This window comes from Lupinus angustifolius, unplaced genomic scaffold (assembly GCF_001865875.1).
Source record: "Lupinus angustifolius cultivar Tanjil unplaced genomic scaffold, LupAngTanjil_v1.0 Scaffold_39_85, whole genome shotgun sequence".
Lineage (NCBI taxonomy): Eukaryota > Viridiplantae > Streptophyta > Magnoliopsida > Fabales > Fabaceae > Lupinus > Lupinus angustifolius.
Genome location: NW_017721141.1, coordinates 4,534 through 16,938, shown reverse-complemented (window position 1 = coordinate 16,938; position 12,405 = coordinate 4,534). Strand labels below are relative to the sequence as shown.

The 12,405-nt window shown below is 34.8% G+C and overlaps 1 protein-coding gene across 1 annotated transcript; it reads right to left on the bottom strand.

The window, feature by feature from the left end:
* Window positions 1–2,204: 2,204 nt before the first annotated feature.
* On the bottom strand, window positions 2,205–12,191 carry LOC109338720 (hexokinase-1-like). Its single transcript, XM_019576009.1, has 9 exons — window positions 11,730–12,191; window positions 10,372–10,522; window positions 10,109–10,291; window positions 9,740–9,814; window positions 9,397–9,552; window positions 4,312–4,410; window positions 4,108–4,238; window positions 3,196–3,277; window positions 2,205–2,840 (listed from the first exon to the last, which is right to left on the bottom strand). Exons 1-9 carry the CDS (start codon window positions 11,999–12,001, stop codon window positions 2,493–2,495), a joined length of 1,497 nt encoding a protein of 498 aa, XP_019431554.1. The 5' UTR covers window positions 12,002–12,191; the 3' UTR covers window positions 2,205–2,492.
* Window positions 12,192–12,405: the final 214 nt, after the last annotated feature.

The window sequence follows — 12,405 nt, the reverse complement described above, 5'->3', positions numbered from 1 at the left end:
AAATCAAAATTTATTTACTCTCTCTCAAATGACCAAAAATTATTTGATTTATTTTCAAATTATGATCCTTAATCTATTATTTTAACAAATTTTGATGAAATCAAACTTGCGATGATTTATATTTTTATTTAAATTGATCACATGTTTTATTATATTTTTTTAGCTTTTATATTTCGTTATTATTTTTATTTTACTTTTAGAGTATGTGAAGATAATGGATGGGACAAAATTAAGTGGTTGCAAATAACATATCACAACATCTCAGGAGAATTAGCATCTTATTAGCTTGAACATCATTATTCTAGAGTGTCCATTTCAACCTCATGATCATAGAAGAGATTTTCAATTTACTACTATCAGTAGTTGTTACCATTAATGTCTCTAATTCCTCCCGTCTACAACCTTATTTCTTTGCCATATTGTTATCTAAGAAAATATGTGTACGGTCACTGTAAATTAAGATATGTAGAGGTTTCTTGTTATTGCTTCCTATCACCCTCTATTTCTGAAGCTTTCTGTACCAGTTCAGGAATTCACGAAGATTTTGGTATCCGTAATCTCCTTGGAACCTGGTAACTCCTCAACCTCATCATATTTACTTTCATCTAATCCAACAAAATACAATTGAACCTTCCTATGTGTCAGATTGTGTTCAGGGCTATAAGGATCATTGTGAAAATAACAAAGGCATTTATTCTTTCTCTCGTTCATGTAAGCGTGGGACAAGTTCATCAAGACTTGTTTTAGCCTTTAGTGTTTCTATATTGATACCCTCTACTGGCATGTGTCTAGCCAATATAGGCTTCATATTGGTTTGTGTTTTAGCAATTCTACATTCAACTAAACTATTTTCCCCATGACTATTAGTTTATTCTTACAGATTAACTGAAGGCCTTAATCACTTTTTGAGGGTGAAACAATCTTACTAGCATTTGCATGTCAACTGTCAAGCCTTAATCCTCCCAAAAAAACAATTAAGAGTATACTCTGCTGAAAGATCTAACCTAGTGATTATTGCATCAAATTCCTCGTAATAATTACTCATTGTTCCTTATGTTTCAAGTTCATCAACTCTACCATGAGCTCTTTACACACCTCCCTAACCCTTTCAACTAACATATCCATGTATTTTTCAAAGTAGGCCAATGGTTGTTCCTCATGGATTTCAAATAGGCATAATGCTAATGTAAAAGCTTTACCCTCAATGTATAACTACCAGGTTAAGGTTAAGCTTCACATTCTCTAGGGTCCAATCAATTTCAAAATACATTTCACATTGATATCCATTGTTTGACATTTTCACCATTCAAACGAGGAAAAATCAATCTTAACCAACCTAGTTCATAAGTATAAATAGAAGAATTGTTATGAATATCACTTGTGTTAGAAGTTCTAAGCTTTGATGATCTTTTTGTGCAACCCCTTCCCTTGGATGGACCCTTAAAATCATCCATGTTCTTTTTCAACTATTCATTTATAGTGTCTTTCAATGATTCTACCAAGTCTTCTGCATAGCTCCAACAAGCTCTATAATAAGCTTTTCAATCTTCTCCACCATAGGACTTTCCAATCAATCCTCTACTTCTCTCACTACAACTTGTGTTTGGGTTGATTTTGTCATTTCTTACTCTTCCCAAAAAAGAAGCTCTTGATAGTAACTGATATGGAGATTCTAGAAATTCAAAATAGAACCCTAAAAAATTCAATGCATTTCTAGGAAACTTAAGAGTTTCGAGACTTTTGTATTATAAGAAGTTGAAAATAATTACAAGATCAAGAATGAACTAAAAACTGGTTAACTTCTTCCAAATGCAACAATTTATGCAATCCTAGAATTGGCAGGAAAATTTGTTAATTCCAATTATAGTTGGAATTCAGTTATTGGCAATTAGAAACTGCTTACAAGCTAGCTTATAGGATGAATATAATGTATATACAATGAATACAACACATTGCTCCACTTCTTGTTGTATTATTTCCATTAATGTTTATAACATAATCCTAACTAAAGACTATCAAGTGTGACATATATCACTTATCTTGTAAATGACAATTTACACAATAAAAAGTCTTCATGTGCAAGCACATGAGCTATTTTCATCGCTAAGTAACAACTTAGCGTTCCTTATTGACAAAAAAAAAACACCAAATTGATAACACACACAGAAGGTAAAAGACCAAAGTAACTATGTTATCTAACAATAGAAATGAAATTTTCAAGACTTCTTAATATATTAAGTCCTGATTTATTCCTGTTGTAAACAGGCAAGCTACATTCCGCAAAAGGTGACTTCTCACAGTTAAGTTTACATCTCCCAACTTATTCCTCGTCATAGCAGAGGCACAATGCAACCAAAATAATAATAAATGCAATGGTAACTACCACAGGAGCTTTAATGTTGCAGTAACTTAGGCATCACTGCTTCAATATGTTGATTTATAATGCATACAAAATGAATATTACTACATGTCTTTTTACCATGGCAATAACTTTAGGACTCTTCCACTCCCAAATACTGAGAATGAGAAGCTGCAAGAAGGGCTGCTCCAATACCAGAGCCATCATTTGAATGCTCAATGACAAGGGTATCAGCTGCTTCATCTCCCAGCAATTCCTTCAGTGTACTCTCCAAGCAAGTTCGGAATTTAGTGTAGTGTTCGAACAATCCTCCATCCAAGGCTATCACAGATTTTGTATTCTCCCCTGCCTTAACGGTGTCTCTTCCTATTTTCTTAAGGATTCCCAAAATACCGGCAGCAGCAAGGTGGGCCCCACGACTAGCGACAATGTTACAAAGTTCCACGACAACCTTCCTCGTTTTTACGGATGTATTAGATATCTGACAAAAAGAAAAGCAGTATGAAAATCTAATCACTTCCGTTTGAGGATTTTAAATGCGGATAGACCATAAACATGTCCTTAGAGTTTAGTCTATCATCAGTTTCCAGCTTTTCACAATCAATTCAAGAAAAGGCAACTCAATAAAGGCACACTTTTTACATTGGTCCAAACAGTAATCGTGGTTTAGATAGCCTCCACAACTGCACTTGCATCAACCACATTTCTCCGCAATTGTGAATAATGGAATATAATATAATGATAGTTGCAAGTTGCAAGTTGCAACTGCAATTTAAAACCATGACCTTGTGAGAAATGATAGGAATATTTCAACATGATCAGTAGAGCATACATACCTCTAATATATCCTTCAATTTGTTTCCAACCACTTTCAGATCTGGAGATGTGTCGTGGTGCATGGCAGACATGTCAGGTGTTCTAATACAAAAGATGTCAGAACTCTAAAAGCTCTAATACCAAAAAAAGTGAAGTGTTGCATTGGCAATGAAGATTTATGCAACTCAAAAGGACAAAACAGGTGATACAGTGTAAAGGAAGGAATGAAAATGAAATGATAAAAATGAGGAGTGAATACCATTTCAATGCTTGTTTAAAGAAATGGATATATGTTTTTGCTGGTTCACCTAAATTTGGTTTATTGCAAAGATAGTAAAATTATCAGAATAAAACTTTTTCATTATCCATGCTTTTACCTTGATAAAAATAAGGGGGTGAAAATAATTTCAATCATACCATTTCCCTCATTGTTTTATAAAAGAAAAAACCACAAACCTTTTTATCCTCAATTTCACTTTTTATCCTATTCTCTCCTATCAACCCAATGAGACCAAAAGGCACAAAGACAACCCAATCTTGTTGTAAACTTGTAATACAGAAGTCCAGTGCTATTTACAAGTTTCAAAATAAGTAGAAAGCTGAACAAATATGTCAATGGTGTGGCCACCAATTAACTACAGCAAGAATATAACAAGCAATCCTGAAAAATGAGCAGTAAAAGGGGGATTATCATTCCAGCATGATACTAAGATGGTCCACGGGAAGAAATCTGAACAAAGCATGCATCGAAGCTTGCTCATCTTTCAGTTAAATTCAAGTAACTAATATGCAGACTCGGTATTAGATTCGTTGTTAGTATATGGCAAAGTAGACATGCAAAAAATAAATCCAAAAGAAAGCAAGATAGCAATATAAACAGGTATTATCCTTGGCAAGTAGAAGTGGCTGTTTAGTGGTATAAATTATTGTACCTTAGTATGAAAGGAACTCTCAACTTGGGGGGAACAGTATCTCCAAAAAATTCAGCTTCTTCAGCCATCTTCAGTAAAGCTCTCCTTACAATGTCCCCCAAATACATACCCGAAATCAACTTCTCAAAAATCTGCAAACAATTGTGGAGTAATGTTAAACATTGACATTAGTCATTTCTTTCAAAGAATATGGACAATAATTACCTGTTCTCCGGGGTTTAAGCTCTCCGCATCTAGAGCTTGATCATATTCAGTTAGAGGAAGATGTGACGATCGGAAATTACCCCACTCCATGTTTATAACCTATAATAGTTACGTAGTCAGCATACTTCGGCACCAGCTAAACTTTAGTATCACCATAAAAACAGTTCTATCATGCAAGAAATTAAGAGTAATAAATATTCAAAACCAAGGTAGTTAAAATCGAGATTTCACTTAGGATCGGGAGGAGAGTCAAAGATCGTAAATGTAGGATCGTAACACGACTCGTAAGATTCTACTTATTAGTATGTATATATATATATAATACAATAAATATTCATATATATATGTTTATAAGTCATAATACTAAAAATAATGTTAAAAATAAAGAATGTATATAAATTATCAAGTAATATTATATAAATTCTGAACTAATATTATATAAGTTATGAAGTAATATATATTCAAATTATAAGAGCCATAGGTATAATATTTCATAGGTCATGCCCCCTGATAGGTCATGATAGCAAAATAATACACCTTTTTTATCTTCCAACTAAAAAAAATAGGGTTTCCCAGCCCACTGGTCACATTTTAATAAGTTTATGAGGCTAAAAAAGAAATTGGGCTTAAAAGCCCATCAAACCCGTTTTTGATAAATAAATAAAACTAGGGTTTTAACAAACCGGGTTGCACATGACCCGGTTAGCCTTCTTCTCTACTCTTCCAATGACGGCTGTGTAATCAATTTGAACCTTCTTCTCTACCCTTCAACGGCGGCTAATCAGCTATTATCAGTTCGAACATGCTTCTCTACCCTTCTAATGGCGACTATGTGATGAGTTTGAACCTTCTCTATTCGATTGAGAGAGTGAGGACGTGAAGAAGAGAGTGAGAGAGAGAGGAAGTGTTGTGACAGAGATCTAGGGATCGGTGGGCTCGTCGACTCCACCGGTTTTACGCACCTGCACGACGATTCCACCGATCCCATGGAGGCGCATCCAAGACTGAGATCGAGCACGGGTTGGAGGTTGAGGATCGTAAGATCGTGCGATCTCACGAGTAAGCTCGCGATTTTGACTACCTTGTTCAAAACCTACTTAATACATACTATTAGAGGTGGTAGATGGTTGGATGGGATTATAATACAATCAAATCGGTCACATTAGGTGGGATCGTCGACTACATGGATGGAACGACGCCATGATGCTCTGTCATATATCATGTCCATTGACAAAGCATTGATTTCTACGTGTTTATTATTTTTCTTGGTCTCCATCTACCTCTAGAAATTGGACTAATATCCATTTGGTTTACTCTGCTTATTAAGGCTTCTAACAGTCTCCTTTGCACATACCCAAACCATTTAAGGCACGACTCTACCATCTTTTCTACAATAAGAGCTATTCCAATTTTCTCCCTAATGAATTCATTCTTAATCCTATCATGTCTAGTATGTCCACTCATCCAACGCAAGATTCTCATGTTTGTTACATTGAGCTTATCTTCTTGTTGACATTTTACTGCTCAATATTCAACCTCATAACATTACGAGTCCTACAATTGTATGGTAAATTTTCCCCTTAGGCTTGTTTGGGAGTGGGGTTTTGGAGGGGAAGGGAAGGAAAGGGATGGTTTTGGAAAACTTTCCCCTTGTTTGGGAGTTGGATGAAGGAGAGGAGATGGTTTTGGAGGATTTCTCAAACCCTCCAAAACCCTCCATATGTCTATTTTTAAAGTTCCCCCAATTTGGGATTTTTTGGAGATAAAATGTCAAAATATTTTTAGTAATATTATATAATTATACATTATTGTCAATTTCTCATTATTAATTACATTTTTAAAGGAAAAATAAAAAATATTCTTACATTATCATTAGTTTACTCTCCCTCTTCTAAATTTTATACTCCCAAACAAGGGGGAGGATTTCCTTCATTTCCCCTTCCCTTCCTCCCCCTTTCTAACCCTTTGATCTCTCTCCTTCCCTTTCCCTCATAACTCCCAAACAAAGCCTTAATCTATTACGTTCTATCATATATGACACCTGAAAGACTTTGCAATTTCTTCCATCAAGTTTGAATCATGTGATTTATATTTCTTAATTTTCCCATCATGTTATATGATTGACCTAAGATACTTAAATTTAGTAACTTGTGGTATGGTATGATCTTCAATTTTTACCTTTATAGTATGGTTTGCATGCCTCTTTCTAAACTTACACTCCATATATAAATATTGTCTTACTTCGACTAAAACAAAAGTCATGTGCTTCTAAATTTGTCTCCACATTTTTAGCTTCTCATTGAATGCCTTTCTTGAGTCTCCCACTAGGACATTGTCATACGCGAATAACATGATTGTGGCACTGGTTCTTGGATATGCTCATTAAGCACATCTAAGACCAATGTAAACAGGAATGGAATCAATATTGACCCTTGGCATAGGCCTATATCAACAAACAAATCTTCTACGACCCCATCATACATAACCTTCGTTGCTCGAATGTAGGCAATCATAACTCCTTTCTTCTTTAGAGCTTTCCACATAGCTCTCTAGCAACTTTATTATATGCCTTCTCCAAATCAATGAAAACCATGTGTAAGTCATTTTGGATTCTTCATTATCTCTCTATCATTCGTTATAACAAGAGTATAGCCTTCATAGTCGACCACCTCTACATAAAACCAAGTTTGTTTTTCAATAAACACATATATTGTCTTAACCCCCGCTCAATTATCCTCCATATAGCTTCATAATATGGCTCGTAAACTTAATCCCCTTATAATTTGCACAATTTTGTATATCTCCTGTGTTCTTTTCAAAACTTCTTTCATCTCAAATTCCCGAATTCAACGATGAAGGAATAATTTTGATCCTCCTCGTTAGTGCTTAGCCTATCACAATGCAAAGAATCACGATCATCATTGAATAGCATGTGAAATAGTTATTCCATCTTTCTGTGATATCTTTATCCTTCACCGAGACTTTTTCATCTTCATCTTTAATGCATTTCACTTTGTCCAAGTCTCATGCCTTTCTTTCCCTACCCTTTACAATCCTATAGATGATTCTTTCTCCTCCCTTGGTATATACAGATTTTTATAACCATTATATGCTCTATCTCTCATCCCGCACACCGCTTTCTTGGTGCCTTTCTTAGTTGTCTTGTATTTTTCTCAACTTTCAATACTTTTACACAAGGATATTGCTTTATAAAATTTGCTTCTCACCTTAACATTGTCTTGGACACTTTTGTTCCACCATCATGTTTCTTTATCCTTCGGTACAAAGTTTTTATATTCACCTAGTGCCTCCTTTACTATCTTCCTATTTCCTTTGGTCATCTCGTCCCACATATCGTTAGCACTTCTTTGTGTCTCCCAAAACCCTTCCTCCAAAACTCATTGTTAGAAGTTCCTCTGATCCTTGCCCTTCAAGTTCCACCACTTGATTCTTGGGATTATCTTGGTCGTTCTCTTCACTCTACTCTTAACACTTACTACCATAACTAAAATCTATGTTGGGTCGTCAAACTTTCTAGGTATTACTTCGTAGGCCAAGAAAATTTTATCTTATTTTCTGATAAGAAAGTAATCAATTAGAGAACATGTCACGTCACACTTATATATGATAAGATGTTTCTCTCATTTCTTAAAACTAAGTGTTGACTATGGTAAAATCAATAGCTAAGGAGAAATCTAGAATAGCCTTAGCTTTCGTATTTGTTTCCCCTATGCCATAACTCCCACAAAAACCTTCATCATATCCTTTAGTGTCCCTCCCAACATGTCTATTGAGAACCCCTCTCGGAAAAATCTTTTCTACTAAAGGTGTTCCTTGGATTACACATTCTAAATCCTACCAAAGTTTTATCTTAGTGATGTTCCTCTATCCCTACCTGAGGTGCGTAAGCACCAACCATATTAAAGGTATTTTCCTTTGCAACAAACTCTAGGACAAATCTTATCTTCTTCTTTTTTACATGAACCACAGCCTTCTTCCATTCCTTATCTACAGTAATATTCACCCCATTCATCAATATTGTCTTACATACCACAGCTTAAAACCTGAAGCACCTAATTCTCTTGGCTTTTCATCAATAAGAGTATCTATATTTCATGTTTCGATTAGTATCCTAGACTAGTAAACTAAATTATTTACCACACCTTTCTCACAAATGCAGAAACTCTTATTTTTCACTATATGCACGTGACGCTGCAGCAGCCCTTGCTAAATTGATACTGTACTTGAGCAATACAGCATGTTGCTTTTGAGAACGACCTAGCATTAACATTATCACATCACTGATCCATGTCATATGACTAGACAAGTTTTATGTTAGTTGTCGACTACCTAACACAACTTTCATCTTTTATCCAGGCTTAGGACCAGCGACGTATACCATAAAACACACATAGGCATGTTTGAATTGGATTACAATAGAATGATAAAATAACAAACAATCAATGTACGATCTACTTACAATTAAAGCTTGGTTGTTGTTGATATTCAATCCATCCATTGGTTCATTTGAATGGATTGGACCAATGGATATTCAATCCTCCCATTTAAAATCATATATTTAAAAAATATATTAACCTCTCCAAAAATTTTGTTCACTCTAAAAAGTTTCTCTTTAAAAGGATAATATCAAATAGGCATCACCATCATCATCCCAATAAACTCTCTGCCCAAAGCAGCACCCTTTTGAGGTTGCCTTCCCACAAAAGTATTCTTGTCCGTTTCCATCTACCTATAGCTAATGGCTAGACAGAATCTTTCAAGCTTAAAGTGTTCATGGCCCACCAAAACCATCCTCATTGTTCATGCTTATGGACTCCGACACACACTCCTGCACTGTCTCCTTAGCCTACTTCAAGATCTACGCGAATTGGATATCCATTGCATGTATTGATAATTGGATATCCATTGGATATTTTGGTTAGGTTATAAACTGCCCATCTCAAAAAATAGCCCAATAGATCCAATCCACTAAAACATATTATTTTAATTAGTTGACTGGATTGGTTTAAAATGGATGGATTTGAGGGATAAAAAGTTAATGGAATTTTTTGCCTGCCTACTCACCATCTCTCCGGATTTTGGATGAAGACCGTGCCATTTTGGTATAGCGTGCGAACGTTCTACATATGCTGCATTTGTCCCGGTACCAAGAATCACAGCAGCAATGACATCCTGATGGTAGAATCTGCCTCCAGCTAATGTTCCAATGGTATCATTAACCTACACCACACAACCAAATAAGGTTTTAGTTCCAGTGTAAGAAATCAAGCAACTGAAAGTTTACAAAAAAGACACTATAAAACCATATGCTCCAAACTTTCTGTCAGACAAAAACTGGAAATCATGGTTCTAAATTCCTCACTAAAAAAGAAACCGAAAAGATTAAAGAGAGAGGAGCGAGACTGACTAGAGCTGCAACTCGCATATCCAAGCCAATTCTTTCCATGGACTTGGTTAGTTCTGCCACCACATCTTCACCAACCTACAAACAAACCATAAAGGAGCGGCAGTCAAATTATCATGTTCAATGAGAGAGTAGTATAGGATCAAAGAGAAAACTAGTAGAAGAAACTTCTTTCTTTGAAAAGAGTTCATATGATACAAATTTGAACCCTAATGAGGTAAGCTTGGTAATATCTGGAGTCGGAAAATTTAATACAATAACAAAAGGAATTTCTATAGATCATGCATCAAAATATAATAAAGATAAACGACTACAAGAAAAAATAGAAGTATAAATAAAATTGAATATAACTAAATCACGGTAACAAATTACCGCATCTTCAATGTTGAAACCCTTAGTCCACTTGATTAGAGTCCCAGATGAAATTGATGTTTGCATCACAGGGAATGAGAAAGTAAAGCCCAGCTCTCTTTGTCTCCCATTGGGAGGAAGAAACCCGTCAGGTTCTGAAGCAACAAACTTTGCAAGAGCTGATGCTATAAAATCAAATAATCCCTGTAACGAGTAACGACAATGTATATACATCAGAGGATAGGCAAGCTCAATACTGATAGATTTTCATATAACACACTTACATCTGAAGAACCAGTCATCAAATGAGGGGGAATAGAAACTTCTTCGAACTCCTGGTTAATAACACCCTTCTCTTTCCCACCTAAATGTACACGAAGGACACGGAAGTTTGTGCCACCAAGGTCCAGTGCATAAAAGAGTCCTTCCTCATCCCTGTAATAAAATGGGACAAAGTGAAGATAACCAAAGAGGAAAAAATATTTAAGCATTGCAAGATCATATTTCAGAATATTTAACTTTTTGCCCTGGATGGGAAAACAATGTTTGGATTAAATGCAAAAATAAATTATTTCAATAATCATTTGTATGTATAATCTATTATAATAGAATTAATCTTGTTCTTGGATATGTCCTCTGAAAAGTGATTTTGATGATATTTGTTATTTGTTTAGATTATAAAACAACAACGAAAAAGGTATGATGTTATCTGTTTAGATTAATAGTATTTGTTTGGCAACTACTTTTGCACGGATGAAATAAGAAAGATGAGATTGGTTTCAAAATAATCTAACATTATTTTTCCAAATAAACTTTCAACTTCTATAGAATCATTTATCTCTTTCCAAAAAAGCACTTTTTGTACTTAAATCAGGTTTGTCAAACATGTCAAATTAAACCCCAAAACTGTTATAATAGTAGATACTTTTCTGTAACTTGTCATCAGATTCTTAACAACACTATACACAATCAGATGCTTAACAACACTATAAACAATCAGATGCTATATTATATTAGTAGACTGTTATCAACCAGTGTGGTCTGAAAAATTAACAACTGGGTAGTTATATTAACATGACTGATTTTCCCAACCCGACCCCACAAAAAAAGAAGTTAATCATGTAAGTTCTAAAGAGCAAAACCACATTATCATCTTGAATCGTCCCACATGACAAATCATTCAAATGTTGATAACAAAAATCAAAAACATCAAATAAAAAAAGACAACCCTCAAATCCGACATCAACTTTGATCCTTAACTGTTTCAAACAAAAGTGATCTAACTCTTTTAAATACAAAATTTTGAACAAATCCAAATTAGATAAAATCACATATCTTATAATATCATAAAGTCAACAACAAAACAACATGATTCATGGTAACAACTCTTATTGGGAGGAATAGCACACATCTCGAAAGAGATTAGTTTACGCTGGGTAGGAAAAGAGATCACAAAAGTGTCATGTAATTAAAATGAAAAAATTCTAAAAAAATAAAATAACATTTTTATATTATTCGGAGTGGCTAGGATATGAAAACACAATAATTGTGGGACAGAGGATCTTTTCTTGGTAGAACCAAAAAAAAAGTCAACAAAAAACAACAAAATCAAAAAGAGGAGAGAGAAGATAAATCTACAAACCCAGTTGGGAGATTATCAACATAGCTGATCAACATCTTCAACTTGCTACCACCTTCTGATGCAAGACCAGCATGCATCTCCACATCCATTGCATCACCCACTTGTCTAAGTTTCACAATTGGGGTCACACACTTTTCCTCTAAATCCTTCACTATGGCCATGGCACGTGCCCACTTTCCTGAGCATTTCATACGGTGGCGCACCACCAGAGCCGCCGCAGCACACACAGCGGCGGCGGTAACAACCGCAGCTCCCACCGCAACCTTACCCATCTCTTAAAACAAATCTGAATCTGATAAAGTTGGAAACTTTATTGTGAGATTAAGAAAACCCAGGATTGGGTGAGTCCCAAAATTGATGGAGGTTCAAAGATTGTTGGTATTATTCGTAATCATGTTGCATGGTGAGAAAATGACAGTGGCGATTGGATGTAGGATGAGAGAATTGATAGAGAGGAAAATTATTGATAAAATAAATAAATATAATATAAAAATGTCTAGAATCTGACTATTTTCTTTTGGACAAAACCTATTTTACTTAACTAAAAAGGACTAATGACAAAAGAGAGAGATCCACCTCTATCCGTAAAAAAAATTATTTTAAATATGAGTCATTCATTTTATAAAAATGTAATGATTCATATAATTTAAATTAGTTATTAAATTTAAATTATTAC

Excerpts from the sequence above, each read along its gene's own strand:
- LOC109338720 (XM_019576009.1), bottom strand. The coding sequence starts at position 12,001 with ATGGGTAAGGTTGCGGTGGGAGCTGCGGTTGTTACCGCCGCCGCTGTG. Across the intron at positions 3,278-4,107 it reads AGAGTTCCTTTCATACTAAG|AACACCTGACATGTCTGCCA; the intron begins GTACAATAATTT and ends CTTTTGTATTAG. Across the intron at positions 2,841-3,195 it reads AATTGAAGGATATATTAGAG|ATATCTAATACATCCGTAAA; the intron begins GTATGTATGCTC and ends TCTTTTTGTCAG.